Genomic DNA, 17,321 nt, shown 5'->3' on the forward strand with positions numbered 1-17,321 from the left:
GAAGGGCTGTGGGGGGGTTTGGGGGGACGGGCTGTTGGGGGAAGGGCGGGGGGGTTGGGGGAAGGGCTGTGAGGGGGGAAGGGCTGTGGGGGGGTTTGGGGGGAAGGGCTGTGGGGGGGTTTGGGGGGAAGGGCTGTGGGGGGGTTTGGGGGGGAAGGGCTGTGGGGGGGTTTGGGGGGAAGGGCGGGGGGGTTTGGGGGAAGGGCTGGGCCGGGGGGGGTGGGGGAAGGGCGGGGGTGGGGGAAGGGCTGGGGGGGGTTTGGGGGAAGGGCTGGGGGGGATTTGGGGGAAGGGCTGGGGGGGTTTGGGGGAAGGGCTGGGGGGGTTTGGGGGAAGGGCTGGGGGGGGTTTGGGGGAAGGGCTGTGGGGGGGTTTGGGGGAAGGGCTGTGGGGGGGTTTGGGGGAAGGGCTGTGGGGGGGTTTGGGGGAAGGGCGGGGGGTTTGGGGGAAGGGCTGGGGTGGGGGAAGGGCTGGGGCGGGGGGGTGGGGGAAGGGCTGGGCCGGGGGGGGTGGGGGAAGGGCGGGGGTGGGGGAAGGGCTGGGGGGGGTTTGGGGGAAGGGCTGGGGGGGGGTTTGGGGGAAGGGCTGGGGGGGGGTTTGGGGGAAGGGCTGTGGGGGGGTTTGGGGGGAAGGGCTGTGGGGGGGTTTGGGGGAAGGGCGGGGGGGTTTGGGGGAAGGGCTGGGGTGGGGGAAGGGCTGGGCCGGGGGGGGTGGGGGAAGGGCGGGGGTGGGGGAAGGGCTGGGGGGGGTTTGGGGGAAGGGCTGGGGGGGATTTGGGGGAAGGGCTGGGGGGGTTTGGGGGAAGGGCTGGGGGGGTTTGGGGGAAGGGCTGTGGGGGGGTTTGGGGGAAGGGCTGTGGGGGGGTTTGGGGGAAGGGCGGGGGGTTTGGGGGAAGGGCTGGGGTGGGGGAAGGGCTGGGGCGGGGGGGTGGGGGAAGGGCTGGGGCGGGGGGGTGGGGGAAGGGCTGGGCCGGGGGGGGTGGGGGAAGGGCGGGGGTGGGGGAAGGGCTGGGGGGGTTTGGGGGAAGGGCTGGGGGGGGGTTTGGGGGAAGGGCTGGGGGGGGGTTTGGGGGAAGGGCTGGGGGGGATTTGGGGGAAGGGCTGGGGGGGTTTGGGGGAAGGGCTGGGGGGGGGTTTGGGGGAAGGGCTGGGGGGGATTTGGGGGAAGGGCTGGGGGGGTTTGGGGGAAGGGCTGGGGGGGTTTGGGGGAAGGGCTGGGGGGGTTTGGGGGAAGGGCTGTTGGGGGGGGGAAGGGTGGTGGGGGGAAGGGCTGTGGGGGGGTTTGGGGGGAAGGGCTGTGGGGGGGTTTGGGGGAAGGCTGTGGGGGGGTTTGGGGGGAAGGGCTGTGGGGGGTTTGGGGGAAGGGCTGTGGGGGGGTTTGGGGGAAGGGCTGTGGGGGGGTTTGGGGAAGGGCTGTGGGGGGGTTTGGGGGAAGGGCTGTGGGGGGGTTTGGGGGAAGGGCTGTGGGGGGGTTTGGGGGAAGGGCTGTGGGGGGGTTTGGGGGAAGGGCTGTGGGGGGGTTTGGGGGAAGGGCTGTGGGGGGTGGGGGAAGGGCTGGGGCGGGGGGGTGGGGGAAGGGCTGGGGGCGGGGGGGGTGGGGGAAGGGCTGGGGCGGGGGGGGTGGGGGAAGGGCTGGGGCGGGGGGGTGGGGGAAGGGCTGGGGCGGGGGGGTGGGGGAAGGGCTGGGGCGGGGGGGTGGGGGAAGGGCTGGGGCGGGGGGGTGGGGGAAGGGCTGTGGGGGGGTTTGGGGGAAGGGCTGGGGCGGGGGGGTGGGGGAAGGGCTGGGGCGGGGGGGTGGGGGAAGGGCTGGGGCGGGGGGGGTGGGGGCGTTGGACAGTCTGGGAGCTTGGTGGAATCCACAATGGACCCTGGTTGGAATCGTAACCCTCAGCCCAGTGGATTTGTTATTGTCGTAATGGTTTTGATTTATTCAACTCATTACTGTTGGACTTGGGATTGATTAGTGAGTGTGAAAATAGGTCATGTATAACGGGATCTCTGCAGCTTTTTATTAGATATTCTCTCTCTGGCCCAGTTATTAATCAACGTGACTGTTATTCCGTCTCCATCCTTCATGGCCCAGATAGCAATCTTGTGGTTTGTCCTATGGCTGTACCACAGGGATGTGAGGGGGAGGGGGCTGTGGGGGGTAGAGCTCGCCAATTAGTCCCACTTTCCCTGCTCTTTCCTCTGAGCCCTGCAAATGTTTTCCCTTCAAGTATTTCTCCAATTCCCTTTTGAAAGTTATTATTGAATCTGCTTCCACCGCCCTTTCAGGCAGCGCATTCCAGATCACAACAACTCGCTGCGTAAAAAATGTTTCCTTGTCTCCCCCTCTGGTCTTTTACCGATTACCTTCAATCTGTGTCCTCTGGTTACCGACCCGCCTGCCACTGGAAACACTTTCTCCTTCTATCAAAAACCCCAGATAATTTGAACACCTCTCAAATCTCCCTTTAACAAAATATCAGCCATATAGAAACCTGCAAAACTATTTTCACAGGTCGTGGAAGGATTGCTGGGAGGGAACCCAGGTTCGGGATTGCTGATTGGGCATATGGCAGGTCTCGGGAACTCGGTTTTATAAATCTATCGGCGACAGATTGACTCTGCACCAGAACACGTGTGAGCTGATCAGAGAGTCGGTGTGGAGTTGTTCTGGGCAAGTCATGTGTGAGCTAGTTGAGTTTTTTTGAGGGGTAGTGATGTTCTCTCCCTCGTCTGTGCTATGTCTGACTGCACTTGCACTTAATCACAGAAGGAGACTATTCGGCCCATCGAGCCTGTGCCGGCACTTTGAGCGAGCTCTCCAATTAGTCCCACTCCCCCTATTTACAAGGATTTGTGTATCTGCCCCCAGGTCCCTCTGCTCCTGCACCCCCTCAAAATAGTCCCATTGAGATTATACCTTCAGGCAGTGCATTCGTGAAGTTGCAGGACTAGGTACAGAAAGCCACTGTCCTCGTGGTGCCTTTATTAACGTGCTTCAAACCCACCCTCCACACCGAGCCCGTCTCATACCAGTCTGACGCTTCCATACCCCACGGCAGCTGCACTTTCTCTGCTCGGAGTGAGATGAGGAGCTGGGCTGAGACTCCCTCTGCCACCCCTCCTCTTCCACACCCACCAAACTTCCATATTATTCTCCTCCTATTTATTGTACTTTCTGTTTGTAATGAGAGGATTCGAGTACAAGAACAAGGAGGTCTTGCTGCAGTTGTACAGGGCCTTGGTGAGACCACACCTTGAGTATTGTGTGCAGTTTTGGTCGCCTTATCTGAGGAAGGATGTTCTTGCCATGGAGGGAGTGCAGCGAAGATTCACCAGACTGATCCCTGGGATGGCAGGAATGACGTATGAGGAGAGATTGGGTCGATTGGGCTTGTACTCGCTGGAGTTTAGAAGAATGAGAGGGGATCTCATTGAAACTTATAAAATTCTAACAGGACTAGACAGACTAGATGCAGGAAGGATGTTCCCGATGGTCGGGGAGTCCAGAACCAGGGGTCACAGTCTAAGGATAAGGGGGAAGCCATTTAGGACAGAGATGAGGAGGAATTTCTTCACCCAGAGTGTGGTGAACCTGTGGAATTCTCTACCACAGAAGGCAGTAGAGGCCAATTCATTAAATATATTCAAGAAGGAGTTGGATATATTTCTTAAGGCTAAAGGGATCAAGGGGTATGGGGAGAAGGCAGGGACAGGGTACTGAATTTGGATGATCAGCCATGATCGCATTGAATGGCAGAGCAGGCTCGAGGGGCCGAATGGCCTACTCCTGCTCCTATCTTCTATGTTTCTGCCCGCTCCCCAGGAACGCAAGCTACAGCTGGTCCATGATATGCTGAGGACAGAAGCTCCAACCAAGGCATTGCAGGATGAAGATCGGAAGAATCTGCTCACTGCTCTGACCAGTCGCACTGGGCCAACGGGACAGCGCTGTGCCAGGTACAGTCTGCACTGCCACCTTGTCCCACCAGCTAGCTTCCCTCCCAGGGCCTGCAATCCCTGCAACCCTCTGGGGACACTGCGCAAGGGCTTGGCGTTTGTCACCAGTCACTGAGGCCAGGGGATTCCTGGTGGCGAAATGGAATCTCTCTCGAGCTGTGCCTTGGTACAACAGGGATGTTTCAAGCGTACACTCGAGTATAAAACTAGCTGTGCAGTGAGTACGTGTCACAGCCGATATGGTACTGAGCCCCATACACAGCAGGACAGGCCCAGGCTCCCTCAGTACTGAGGGAGCGCCGCACTGTCGGAGGGTCAGTACTGAGGGAGCGCCGCACTGTCGGAGGGGCAGTACTGAGGGAGTGCTGCACTGTCAGAGGGGCAACACTGAGGGAGCGCCGCACTGTCGGAGGGTCAGTACTGAGGGAGCGCCGCACTGTCGGAGGGGGCAATACTGAGGGAGCGCCGCACTGTCGGAGGGTCAGTACTGAGGGAGCGCCGCACTGTCGGAGGAGCGCTATTCCCCCACGGTTCACAGATCTCCACAGATGACCCCCCTCTTCGCTTGCTCGTCTATTACTGGGATGTGTCCTGTGGAGTATTTGAGACTCTCTTTGTACTCATTCCTATGACCTTTTTAAAAAAAAATTATTCTCGGGATGAGGGTGTTGCTGGCAGGACCAGCATTTATTGCCCATCCCTAGTTGCCCTCGAAGGTGGTGGTGAGCCACCTTCTTGAACCGCTGCAGTCCGTGTGGTGAAGGTTCTCCCACAGTGCTGTTGGGGAGGGAGTTCCAGGATTTTGACCCAGCGGCGATGAAGGAACGGCGATACATTTCCAAGTCAGGATGGTGTGTGACTTGGAGGGGAACTTGGAGGTGGTGGTGTTCCCACGCGCCTGCTGCCCTTGTCCTTCTAGGTGGTAGAGGTCGTGGGTTCAGGAGGTGCTGTAGGAGAAGAAACACTAGGATCTTTATCCTGCTCCTTTCTCTGCCGCGACATCTTTTTATGGACGGCTGTCCATGGCTCACTTGAAGTTTGTTCAGCCCCCCTGTCCGAGCTCTAGTTAGGCAGGTTCTACCCCCGTACCCTCAGTACGTCATTGGCTATGGGTGCTGTCCTGGCTGTAAAGCGCATTGGGACGTCCTGAGGTGGTGGAAGGCGCTATAGAAATGCAAGTTCCTTCTTCCCTTTACCCGATCTCCCGTCTCCTTTTTCAGACTCCCTGTGGTTGATGAGACATTGACTTCCAACCTCTCCCATTCGGGGATCAGTTATGACAGAACCTGTGAAGAGATGTCGGTGAGAGTTGGGTCCGTGCGTGGGATGGGGGTGGGTGGGGAGAGGGGGGATAATGTCAGATGTAGGTGCTGTCCCATCTTGCGGCTCTCTGGAGCGGGGGGGTGGGTGGATGGTCGGGTGGGGGAGGATGGGAAGGGAGGGGATCGGGCCCTGTTTCTGGGGGTGGGTAGGGGTGCCATGTTTTGGGGGGAGGGGCAGAATAATGGACGGGTGGCAATGGGCAGGTGCCCAGTCCCAGTGGAGGGTATCGAGGGGTTAATTAACGCGCCTCTCCTGTTGCAGGACGTGAATGTGTCGGCAGTGAAACCAATGAAGCAGAAGAACCGGGACAAGCGGGTACGGAAACCAGTGAATCGCCTCTTTCACTGCTATTTCCATGTTGTCCAGGGCTGTGATTGAGGCAGGCCATTCACCCTGGGATCTTCCTCTGTTTCTCTTCCAGTGTTCCAGCCGTATCCTGGTTGATGGGCCTCCAGTCACCGCTAGGAGATCCCGGTCACTCTCCTCCGACCAGAACATGGACCATGTGGGCTCCGCACCAGGAAGTGTAGGTGACTTTTGTTTCTGGGTGGCCATTGGGACTGGGCAGTGTCTGGGCCATGTCTGGCTGTGCGGTGCGAGGTCTGGGCCATGTCTGGCTGTGCGGTGCGAGGGTCTGGGACATGTCTGGGTGCGAGGTCTGGGCCATGTCTGGGTGCGGGGTGTGAGGGTCTGGGCCATGTCTGGGGGTGCGGTGAGAGGGTCTGGGCCATGTCTGGGTGTGGGGTGTGTGCGCACATGGTCTGAATGTTGACGGCGGAGGGGGGAAGGGGACAGCCTGTCCCACAAGAAACTCTTTCTGCAGATGAAGCCGTGGTCAGTGATGCTCATGCGATGGGTGTCCTGACTGGTGTTAGCCGTGAACAGTGGGTATCTCGCTCATCTCCGAGTCAGGAGGTCGTGGGTTCAAGTCCCACTCCAGAGACTCGAGCCCATAATCCAGGCTGACACTTCCAGTGCAGTACTGAGGGAGCGCTGCACTGTCGGAGGGGCAGTACTGAGGGAGCGCTGCACTGTCGGAGGGTCAGTACTGAGGGAGCGCTGCTCTGTCGGAGGGTCAGTACTGAGGGAGCGCTGCACTGTCGGAGGGGCAGTACTGAGGGAGCGCTGCTCTGTCGGAGGGTCAGTACTGAGGGAGCGCCGCACTGTCGGAGGGTCAGTACTGAGGGAGCGCTGCACTGTCGGAGGGTCAGTACTGAGGGAGCACTGCTCTGTCGGAGGGTCAGTACTGAGGGAGCGCCGCACTGTCGGAGGGGCAGTACTGAGGGAGCGCCGCACTGTCGGAGGGGCAGTACTGAGGGAGCGCCGCACTGTCGGAGGGGCAGTACTGAGGGAGCGCCGCACTGTCGGAGGGGCAGTACTGAGGGAGCGCCGCACTGTCGGAGGGGCAGTACTGAGGGAGCGCTGCACTGTCGGAGGGGCAGTACTGAGGGAGCGCCGCACTGTCGGAGGGTCAGTACTGAGGGAGCGCTGCACTGTCGGAGGGTCAGTACTGAGGGAGCACTGCTCTGTCGGAGGGTCAGTACTGAGGGAGCGCAGCACTGTCGGAGGGTCAGTACTGAGGGAGCGCCGCACTGTCGGAGGGGCAGTACTGAGGGAGCGCCGCACTGTCGGAGGGGCAGTACTGAGGGAGCGCCGCACTGTCGGAGGGGCAGTACTGAGGGAGCGCCGCACTGTCGGAGGGGCAGTACTGAGGGAGCGCTGCTCTGTCGGAGGGTCAGTACTGAGGGAGCGCCGCACTGTCGGAGGGTCAGTACTGAGGGAGCACCGCTCTGTCGGAGGGTCAGTACTGAGGGAGCGCTGCACTGTCGGAGGGTCAGTACTGAGGGAGCGCCGCACTGTCGGAGGGGCAGTACTGAGGGAGTGCTGCACTATCTGGTGCCATCTTTCGGATGGACAGAAGAACACAAGATTTAGGAACAGGAGTCAGCCATTTGGCCCCTCGAGCCTGCTCCACCATTCAATAAGATTATGGCTGATCATCGACCGCAACGCCATTTTCCCGCCCGATCCCTCGATTCCCCTAGAGTCCAAAAATCTCTCGATCTCAGCCTTGAATATACTCAACGACTGAGCCTCCACAGCCCTCTGGGGGAGAGAATTCCAAAGATTCACCACCCTCTGAGTGAAGAAATTTCTCATCATCTCAGTCCTAAATGGCCAACCCCTTATCCTGAGACTGTGACCCCTAGTTCTAGACTCTCCAGCCAGGGGGAAACAACCTCTCAGCATCTACCCTGTCAATCCCCCTCAGAATCTTGTATGTTTCAATGAGATCACCTCTCATTCTTCTAAACTCCAGAGAGTATCGGCCCAATCTACACAATCTCTCCTCATAGGACAGCCCTCTCATCCCAGGAATCAATCTAGTGAACCTCCGTTGCACCGCCTCCAAGGCAAGTATATCCTTCCTTAGATAAGGAGACCAAAACTGTGCCCAGTACTCCAGGTGTGGTCTCACCAAGGCCCTGTACAATTGTAGCAAGACTTCCTCACTCTTATACTCCAACCCCCTGCAATAAAGGCCAACATGCCATTTGCCTTCCTTATTGCTTGCTGTACCTGCATGGACATAAAAGACCCCATGGCCACTATTTCGAAGAAGAGCAGGTGAGTTGTCCCTGGGGCCAATATTTATCCCTCAACCAACATCACTAAAAACAGATGATCTGGTCATCGTCACATTGCTGTTTGTGGGATCTTCCTGTGCACAAATTGGCTGCTGCGTTTCCTACATTACAACAGTGACCACACTTCAAAATGTACACATTGGCTGTAAAGTGATTTGGGACATCCTGAGGTGGTGACAGGTGCTATAAAAATGCGAGTCTCTCTTTCTGTTTTGATTCTAGGCCAGTGACACGACTGGCAGTAAAACGGACAACGGGTGCGGTCTTCGTACCAGGTCCCCGATGGAAGTGGCTCCTCGCCGGCGCTCCGACTGGAACAGGCGGCTCAGCGTCTTGGCAGGTTTGGGATACTCATGGTGTGCGGGGGATGGGAGAGCTTCCTGGAACCACTAACTCTCAAATGATCCTAACTCTCACCCAGTCCCCTCACCCATCACCACCCCCCCCCCACCCCGTGTCATAACTCTCACCCAGTCCCCTCACCCATCACCCCCCGTGTCCTAACTCACACCCGGTCCCCTCACCCATCACCACCCCCCCCCCACCCCGTGTCATAACTCTCACCCAGTCCCCTCACCCATCACCCCCCGTGTCCTAACTCACACCCGGTCCCCTCACCCATCACCCCCCCCCCCCCCCCAACCCCGTGTCATAACTCACACCCAGTCCCCTCACCCCTCACCCCCCCATGTCCTAACTCTCACCCGGTCCCGTCCCTCCTCACCCCCCGTGTCCTAACTCGCACCTGGTCCCGTCCCCCCTCCTCCCCCCCGTGTCCTAACTCACACCCCGTGTCCTAACTCGCACCCGGTCCCGTCCCTCCTCACCCCCCATGTCCTAACACTCACCCGGTCCCGTCCCTCCTCACCCCCCGTGTCCTAACTCACACCCGGTCCCGTCCCTCCTCACCCCCCGTGTCCTAACTCACACCCAGTCCCGTCCCTCCTCACCCCCCGTGTCCTAACTCACACCCGGTCCCATCCCTCCTCACCCCCCGTGTCCTAACTCGCACCCAGTCCCGTCCCTCCTCACCCCCCGTGTCCTAACTCACACCCAGTCCCGTCCCTCCTCACCTCCGTGTCCTAACTCACACCCAGTCCCGTCCCTCCTCACCCCCGTGTCCTAACTCACACCCGGTCCCGTCCCTCCTCACCCCCCCCCCCCCCCCCCCGTGTCCTAACTCACCCCCCGTGTCCTAACTCACACCCGGTCCCGTCCCTCCTCACCCCCCCGTGTCCTAACTCACACCCGGTCCCGTCCCTCCTCACCCCCCCCCACCCCCCCCGTGTCCTAACTCACCCCCGGTGTCCTAACTCACACCCAGTCCCGTCCCTCCTCACCCCCGTGTCCTAACTCGCACCCAGTCCCGTCCCTCCTCACCCCCCGTGTCCTAACTCACACCCAGTCCCCTCACCCCTCACCCCCCCGTGTCCTAACTCACACCCAGTCCCGTCCCTCCTCACCCCCGTGTCCTAACTCGCACCCGGTCCCGTCCCTCCTCACCCCCGTGTCCCTCCTCGCACCCGGTCCCGTCCCTCCTCACCCCCCCGTGTCCTAACTCACACCCAGTCCCGTCCCTCCTCACCCCCCCGTGTCCTAACTTGCACCCGGTCCTGTCCCTCCTCACCCCCCCGTGTCCTAACTCACACCCAGTCCCGTCCCTCCTCACCCCCCCGTGTCCTAACTCGCACCCGGTCCTGTCCCTCCTCACCCCCCGTGTCCTAACTCGCACCCGGTCCCGTCCCTCCTCACCCCCGTGTCCTAACTCGCACCCGGTCCTGTCCCTCCTCACCCCCCGTGTCCTAACTCGCACCCGGTCCCGTCCCTCCTCACCCCCGTGTCCTAACTCGCACCCGGTCCCGTCCCTCCTCGCACCCGGTCCCGTTCACCCCTCACCCCCCGTGTCCTAACTCTCACCCAGTCCCCTCACCCATCACCCCCCCGTGTCCTAACTCGCACCCAGTCCCGTCCCTCCTCACCCCCCGTGTCCTAACTCACACCCAGTCCCGTCCCTCCTCATCCCCCGTGTCCTAACTCACACCCAGTCCCCCTCACCCATCCCCCCCCCGCCTGTGCTCGCTGACCTACATTGGCTCTCGGTCCAGCAACCCCATGATTTTAACATTCTCATCCTTGTTTTCAAATCCCTCCATGGCCTCACCCCTCCCTCTCTCTCTAACCTCCTCCAGCCCCCCGAGATCTCTGTAACCTCCTCCAGCCTCACAACCCCCCGAAATCTCTGTAACCTCCTCCAGCCTCACAACCCCCCGAGATCTCTGTAACCTCCTCCAGCCTCAAAATCGCCCGAGATCTCTGTAACCTCCTCCAGCCTCACAATCCCCCGATATCTCTGTAACCTCCTCCAGCCTCGCAATCCCCCGAGATCTCTGTAACCTCCTCCAGCCTCACAATCCCCCGAGATCTCTGTAACCTCCTCCAGCCCCACAATCCCCTGAGATCTCTGCGCTCCTCTAATTGCCTGTGGGGTATCAAGTACATCCTTGATTGACAATGTTCCATCTAATCTCGGTCCCTTTAACTAGCTGTTCAATTTCTCGTGCCTGCGCGCTTCCATGTCAAAGCCGGAGAGCAGACTGCACGGGACCCCTGACCGCTGCGCGGCCGCACAGTTTAGCAGGAATGTTGCCCGCATGATGTTTGTATTTGAATTGAATTCCTTGAACCTTGAGGACCCAGCTAGCAGTAACTGTTGCTTGAATTGCTGGGCTTCAGTACAAATGTAAAGATGCAAAGATTTAGTATCCAAGTGATTCGGAATCTCTCCTGCTCGTGCTGCAGTGTGTGCAGTTGCAAATGTTGAGGGAAGCTCGCAGTTGACTTGTATCTCCTTTGTGTAACAGAGCAGATCACTGTTCAGTACAGCAGTGTGGGGAACCAACAGACCCTGCTGACTGCTCCAGCACCTCCAGCAACAGCAGCACCAAAACCCGCATCTCCAGACCCCTTCACAACACCCAGGAACCCAGGCCCGGCCCGGCCACACATCTTCGTCTCAAAAACGGTAAAATACGGTGTGAACCCCGCTCGGGGTCGGGTGGGGGGGGTGAACCCCGCTCGGGGTCGGGTGGGGGGGGGGTGAACCCTGCTCGGGGTCGGGTGGGGGGTGGGGGGGGGTGAACCCCGCTCGGGGTCGGGTGGGGGGGGGGGGGTGAACCCCGCTCGGGGTCGGGTGGGGGGGGGTGAACCCCGCTCGGGGTCGGGTGGGGGGGGGGGTGAACCCCGCTCGGGGTCGGGTGGGGGGGGTGAACCCTGCTCCGGTTCATGGGGTCACATACGGTGTGGAACCTGCTGGTGGTCGTGGGGTGAGATTGGGAGTGAAGGGAGCGGGGAATGGGGAAGGGAGCGAGAGTGAATGAGTGGGCACGGGAGTGTGGGTGAAGCTTTCTCCTGTCTGGTAGATTGTTGGGGCAGTGGGTCGGACACTGAGCTTTCATAGACTTAGGTAGCAGTGGGGGAATTAAAAAACAGAATGTGTCAGGAAGGGACAGAAGGTATGGAGTAAAAAGTAAAGTAATAAAAAGGGAAAAAACAGGAACTAAGTGTTACAAAACATATTTGAAAGTTCTTTATCTGAATGCACGTAGCATTCGTAACAAAATGAATGAGTTAACGGCACAAATAATGACATATGGGTATGATCTTGTGGCCATTACAGAAACATGGCTGCAGGGTGACCATGACTGGGAATTAAACATACCAGGTTATTTAACAATCAGGAAGGACAGGCAGGAAGGGAGAGGAGGTGGGGTGGCTATGTTAATAAAGGAAGGAATCACTATAATACAGAGAAATGATATTGGGTCAAAGGAGCAGGATAGTGAAACAGTTTGGGTGGAGGTAAGGAATAATAAGGGGAAAAAAACACTAGTGGGTGTAGTCTATAGGCCTCCGAACAGTTGCAACTCTGTTGGACGGAGTATTAATCAGGAAATAGTTGAGGCTTGTAATAAGGGAACAGCTATAATTATGGGGGATTTTAATTATCATATTAACTGGACAAATCAAATTGGGCAGAGCAGCCTTGAGGAAGAGTTCATTGAGTGTATTAGGGATGGGTTTCTTGAGCAGTATGTAACTGAACCGACCAGGGGGCAAGCAACCTTGGATCTGGTCCTGTGTAATGAGACGGGATTAATTAAAAATGTCCTAGTAAAGGATCCCCTTGGAATGAGTGACCATAACATGGTTGAATTCCATATTCAATTAGAGGGTGAGAAGGTTGGATCTCAAACAAGCGTGCTGAGCTTGAATAAAGGAGACTATGAAGGTATGAGAGCGGAATTAATTAGAGTGGACTGGGAAAATAGATTAAAGGGTAAGACGGTACATGACCAGTGGTGTACATTTAAGGAGTTATTTTACAACTTCCAAAAAATATATATTCCACTGAGGAAAAAAGGGTGTAAAAGAAAAGATAGCCATCCGTGGCTAAGTAAAGTAATTAAGGATAGTATCCGACTAAAAACACGGGCATATAAGGTAGCCAAATCTAGTGGGAGGATGGAAGATTGGGAAGTCTTTAAAAGACAGCAAAAAATAACAAAAAGATTGATTAAGAAAGGGAAGATAGATTATGAAAGTAAATTAGCAAAAAATATAAAAACAGACAGTAAAAGTTTCTATAGTTATATAAAAAGAAAAAGGGTGGCTAAAGTAAATGTTGGTCCCTTAGAGGATGAGACCGGGAAATTAATGGTGGGAAACATGGAGATGGCAAAAACACTGAACAATTATTTTGTATCAGTCTTTACAGTAGAAGACACTAAGAATATCCCAACACTGGACAAACAGGGGGCTCTAGGGGGGGAGGAACTAAATACAATTAAAATCACTAAGGAAGTGGTACTTGGTAAAATAATGGGACTCAAGGCGGATAAATCCCCTGGACCTGATGGCTTGCATCCTAGGGTCTTGAGGGAAGTAGCGGTAGGGATTGTGGATGCATTGGTAATAATTTTCCAAAACTCCCTGGACTCAGCAAAGGTCCCGGCAGATTGGAAAACTGCGAATGTAACACCCTTATTTAAAAAGGGTAGTAGGCAGAAGGCTGGAAACTATAGACCTGTTAGCCTAACATCTGTGGTTGGTAAAATGTTAGAGTCCATTATTAAGGAGACAGTAACGGGACATTTGGATAAACATAATTTAATAGGGCAAACTCAGCATGGTTTCATGAAGGGGAAGTCATGTTTAACAAATTTGCTTGAGTTTTTTGAGGAAGTAACATACAGGGTGGATAAAGGTGAACCAGTGGACGTAGTGTATTTAGACTTCCAAAAGGCATTTGACAAGGTGCCACACAAAAGATTATTGCTCAAGATAAAAAATCACGGGATTGGGGGTAATATTCTGGCGTGGGTGGAGGATTGGCTCTCTAACAGAAAGCAGAGAGTTGGGATAAATGGTTCGTTCTCAGATTGGCAACCAGTAACTAGTGGTGTTCCGCAGGGGTCAGTGCTGGGTCCCCAACTCTTTACAATCTATATTAATGATTTGGAGGAGGGGACCGAGTGTAACATATCAAAGTTTGCAGATGATACTAAGATGGGACGGAAAGTAGTGAGTGAGGAGGACATAAAAAACCTGCAAAGGGACATAGACAGGCTAAGTAAGTGGGCAGAGATTTGGCAGATGGAATACAATACTGGAAAGTGTGAGGTTATGCACTTTGGCAGGAAAAATCATAGAGCAAGTTATTATCTTAATGGCAAGAAACTGGAAAGTACTGTAGTACAAAGGGATCTGGGGGTCCTGGTGCACGAAACTCAAAAAGTTAGTATGCAGGTGCAGCAAGTGATTAAGAAGGCCAATGGAATGTTGGCTTTTATTGCTAGGGGGTTGGAATATAAAAACAGGGAGGTATTGCTGCAGTTGTACAAGGTATTGGTGAGGCCGCACCTGGAATACTGCATACAGTTTTGGTGTCCATACTTAAGAAAAGACATACTTGCTCTCGAGTCAGTACAAAGAAGGTTCACTCGGTTAATCCCGGGGATGAGGGGGTGGTCATATGAGGAGAGGTTGAGTAGATTGGGACTCTACTCATTGGAGTTCAGAAGAATGAGAGGCGATCTTATTGAAACATATAAGATTGTGAAGGGGCTTGATCGGGTGGATGCGGTGAGGATGTTCCCAATGATGGGTGAAACTAGAACTAGGGGGCATAATCTTAAAATAAGGGGCTGCTCATTCAAAACTGAGATGAGGAGAAACTTCTTCACTCAGAGGGTGGTAGGCTTGTGGAATTTGCTGCCCCAGAAAGCTGTGGAAGCTACATCATTAAATAAATTTAAAACAGAAATAGATAGTTTCCTAGAAGTAAAGGGAATTAAGGGTTACGGGGAGCGGGCAGGAAATTGGACATGAGTCTAGGTTCGGAATGGTCATGGCCCTGTGGGTAGTGGAGTGGGCCCAGGGGCCGTGTAGCCTTGTTCTGCTCCTACTGTGTTCTAATTCTGTGTTAGATTTCAGGAGATGGTTTTATTCCTGTTCCTGGCTGGGGTGGAGATCGCCTTTACAGAAGGTAAGTACTGTAGAAAATATAGGGACAGAGTGATCTCCTGGAAGAATTTCGATCGCCTAGATGGGTCGGAGAGGAATTTCCCAGATTTTTTTCTCCCAAATTGGCCATTGGGTCTTTATCTGGTTTTTCGCCTCTCCCGGGAGATCACATGGGTTCGGGTGGATGCACGGTGATAGAAGATTTGAGATTAGGATCAGATCAGCCATGATCTTATTGAATGGTGGAGCAGGCTCGAGGGGCCGATTGGCCTACTCCTGCTCCTATTTCTTATGTTCTTATGTTCTTTCGGGCCAGCCCAGTGTGACAGGAAGTACCTCCTCTGGCTCAAGGCCCCGTGACTCACTGGAATGAACCAACCGCACTAAACTGTCCCTTCAGAAGAACAAACATAACCGCGCATTTCACAACCTCGGATGTCCCAAAGCACTTTACACCCAATGACGTGGAGTCACTGTGGTATGTCGGAAACGCGGCAGCTAATCTGCACACAGCAAGATCCCACTAACAGCAATCTGATAATTACAAGATAATCTGTTCGTGATGTTGGTTGAGGGATAAATATTGCCCCAGGACACCGGGGATAACTCCCCTGCTCTTCTTCAAAATAGTGCCATGGGATCTTTTACATCCACCTGAGAGAGCAAACGGGGCTTCGGTTTAATGTCTCATCTGAAAGATGGCACCTCCGGCAGTGCGGCGCTCCCTCCGTGCCGCCCCTCCGGCAGTGCGGCGCTCCCTCAGTGCCGCCCCTCCGGCAGTGCGGCGTTCCCTCAGTGCTGCCCCTCCGGCAGTGCGGCGTTCCCTCAGTGCCGCCCCTCCGGCAGTGCGGCGCTCCCTCAGTGCTGCCCCTCCGGCAGTGCGGCGCTCCCTCAGTGCTGCCCCTCCGGCAGTGCGGCGCTCCCTCAGTGCTGCCCCTCCGGCAGTGCGGCGCTCCCTCAGTGCCGCCCCTCCGGCAGTGCGGCGCTCCCTCAGTGCCGCCCCTCCGGCAGTGCGGCGCTCCCTCAGTGCCGCCCCTCCGGCAGTGCGGCGCTCCCTCAGTGCCGCCCCTCCGGCAGTGCGGCGCTCCCTCAGTGCCGCCCCTCCGGCAGTGCGGCCCCATGCCGTCGGTTCCCAGTTCTAAATGGGTGAAGCCTTTGTTTCTGTCGGTGAGATTCGAGCCCAGAGAAATGTTTGCAGTTGTATTTTTCTTTTCCTCGTTGCTCAGATCATTCGGCCGGAGTCGTGCGTTCCCTGCGGGAAACGGATCCGGTTTGGGAAGATGGCATTGAAGTGTCGCAGCTGCAGCGTGGTGTCCCACCCGGATTGTCAGGAACGATGCCCGGCACTCTGTGCACCCAACTTCACCGTGGCCTCGCTCAAAAACGGAGAGGTACAGACACAGCGTGGATCAGCTCCCCTTGTGGACCCAGCAAACCGTTAGACATCAACAACAATGTGTATTTATGTAGCGCCTTTAACGTAGCAAAATGTCTCGCAGTGCATCACAGGAGCGACTATCAGACAACATTTGGCATCAAGGCACATTAGAAGATATTAGGACAGGTGATCAAAAGCTTGGTCAAAGAGGTTGGTTTTAAGGAGCGTCTAAAAGGAGAGAGAGGCGGAGAGGTTTAGGGAGGGAATTCCAGGGCTCGGGCCCCAGGCAGCTGAAGGCACGGCCACCAGTGGTGGAGCGATTAAAATCAGGGATGCGCAAGAGGCCAGAATTAGAGGAGTGCAGAAATCTCGGGGGGATTGTGGGGCTAGAGGTTAGAGAGAAGGAGGGGCGAGGCCATGGAGGGATTTGAACTTAAGCATGAGAATTTTGAAATTGAGGTGTTGTCTGACCAGGAACCAATGTAGGTCAGCGAGCACAGGGGGTGGTGGGTGAACGAGACTGGGTGTGAGTTAGGACACGGGGGCAATGGGTGAACGAGACTGGGTGTGAGTTAGGACACGGGGGGGCGATGGGTGAGGGGGACTGGGTGTGAGTTGGACACGGGGGGTGATGGGTGAGGGGACTGGGTGTGATAGGACACCGGGGGGGGAGGTTTGGACGAGCTCACGTTTTATGGAGTGTGGAAGATAGGAGACTGGCCAGGGGTGAGTTGGAATAGTCGAGTCTGGAGGTAATGAGGAGGGTTTCAGCAGCGGAGGTCAGGGGCGGAGGCAGTGATGGAGGTGGAGTAGGCGGTCTTGGTGAAGGAGTGGATATGTGGTGGGAAGCACGGCGCAGAGATGAGGCAAGGAGGTGCCTGGTTCCACTCGCTCCGCTCTCTGCTGAGTTAACTGATGTGGGTCAGGGTGTGAGTCGGAGCTGGGGCTGGACACCATGCCCGTGGGTGGGGGCTGGGGGCTTGTTCCTGCCCTGCTGCTGACTGTGTCCAGTGACTCTGGGTGGATGTTGGCTGAGGATTCAATGGGGTGTAATTGTGATGCCCCCATGGTTGAATACCCTTGGCTGTTGAGGTACCAGAGGGTCAGCTGGTGCCCGGGGGTTGTGACCCCCCCCAGCAAGAGTCTGGAGAGATGATGATGGGAAGGCTGATGGAGGCAGAGGTCAGGGCCACTGTACTGAGTGGCTGGTTTTCACTCACTGACCCTGTGTTTCCCCTCAGGGAATGCTGGCAGATTTTGCCCCACGGACTGCTCCCATGATCCCATCTCTTGTCATCCATTGTATCAACGAAATTGAACAGAGAGGATTACAGGAGGTAAGGATCCTCATGAACCCCAAATTATAGGCTGGAATCTAACCGAGGGGTCCGGGGGGTTTATATATAGAATAACAGATACCCAGGAGTGAGTTACAGGCTGGAATCTAATCTGGGGGTCCGGGAGTTTTATATATAGAATAACAGATACCCAGGAGTGAGTTAC

General features: G+C 56.2%; 1 protein-coding gene across 4 annotated transcripts in view; it reads left to right on the forward strand.

Moving 5' to 3' along the window:
- Window positions 1–3,818: 3,818 nt before the first annotated feature.
- LOC147120747 (rac GTPase-activating protein 1-like) overlaps window positions 3,819–17,321 on the forward strand; it is a 38,487-nt gene continuing 24,984 nt past the window's right edge. Inside the window, exons 1-8 of one of the 4 annotated variants that reach the window (XM_085986986.1) lie at window positions 3,819–3,947; window positions 5,168–5,249; window positions 5,532–5,585; window positions 5,692–5,796; window positions 8,141–8,258; window positions 10,780–10,940; window positions 15,667–15,831; window positions 17,060–17,155. In XM_085986986.1, the coding sequence (XP_085843112.1) occupies window positions 3,841–3,947; window positions 5,168–5,249; window positions 5,532–5,585; window positions 5,692–5,796; window positions 8,141–8,258; window positions 10,780–10,940; window positions 15,667–15,831; window positions 17,060–17,155 (888 nt within the window). In that variant the 5' untranslated portion in view covers window positions 3,819–3,840. The remainder of the gene's footprint in view (window positions 3,948–5,167; window positions 5,250–5,531; window positions 5,586–5,691; window positions 5,797–8,140; window positions 8,259–10,779; window positions 10,941–15,666; window positions 15,832–17,059; window positions 17,156–17,321) is intronic. The other 3 variants (XM_085986987.1, XM_085986989.1, XM_085986988.1) reach the window with 3 other exon arrangements.

Source organism: Somniosus microcephalus, chromosome 4 (genome assembly GCF_052327205.1).
Source record: "Somniosus microcephalus isolate GS21.2 chromosome 4, FLI_Smic_1.0, whole genome shotgun sequence".
NCBI classification, from domain to species: Eukaryota; Metazoa; Chordata; class Chondrichthyes; order Squaliformes; family Somniosidae; genus Somniosus; species Somniosus microcephalus.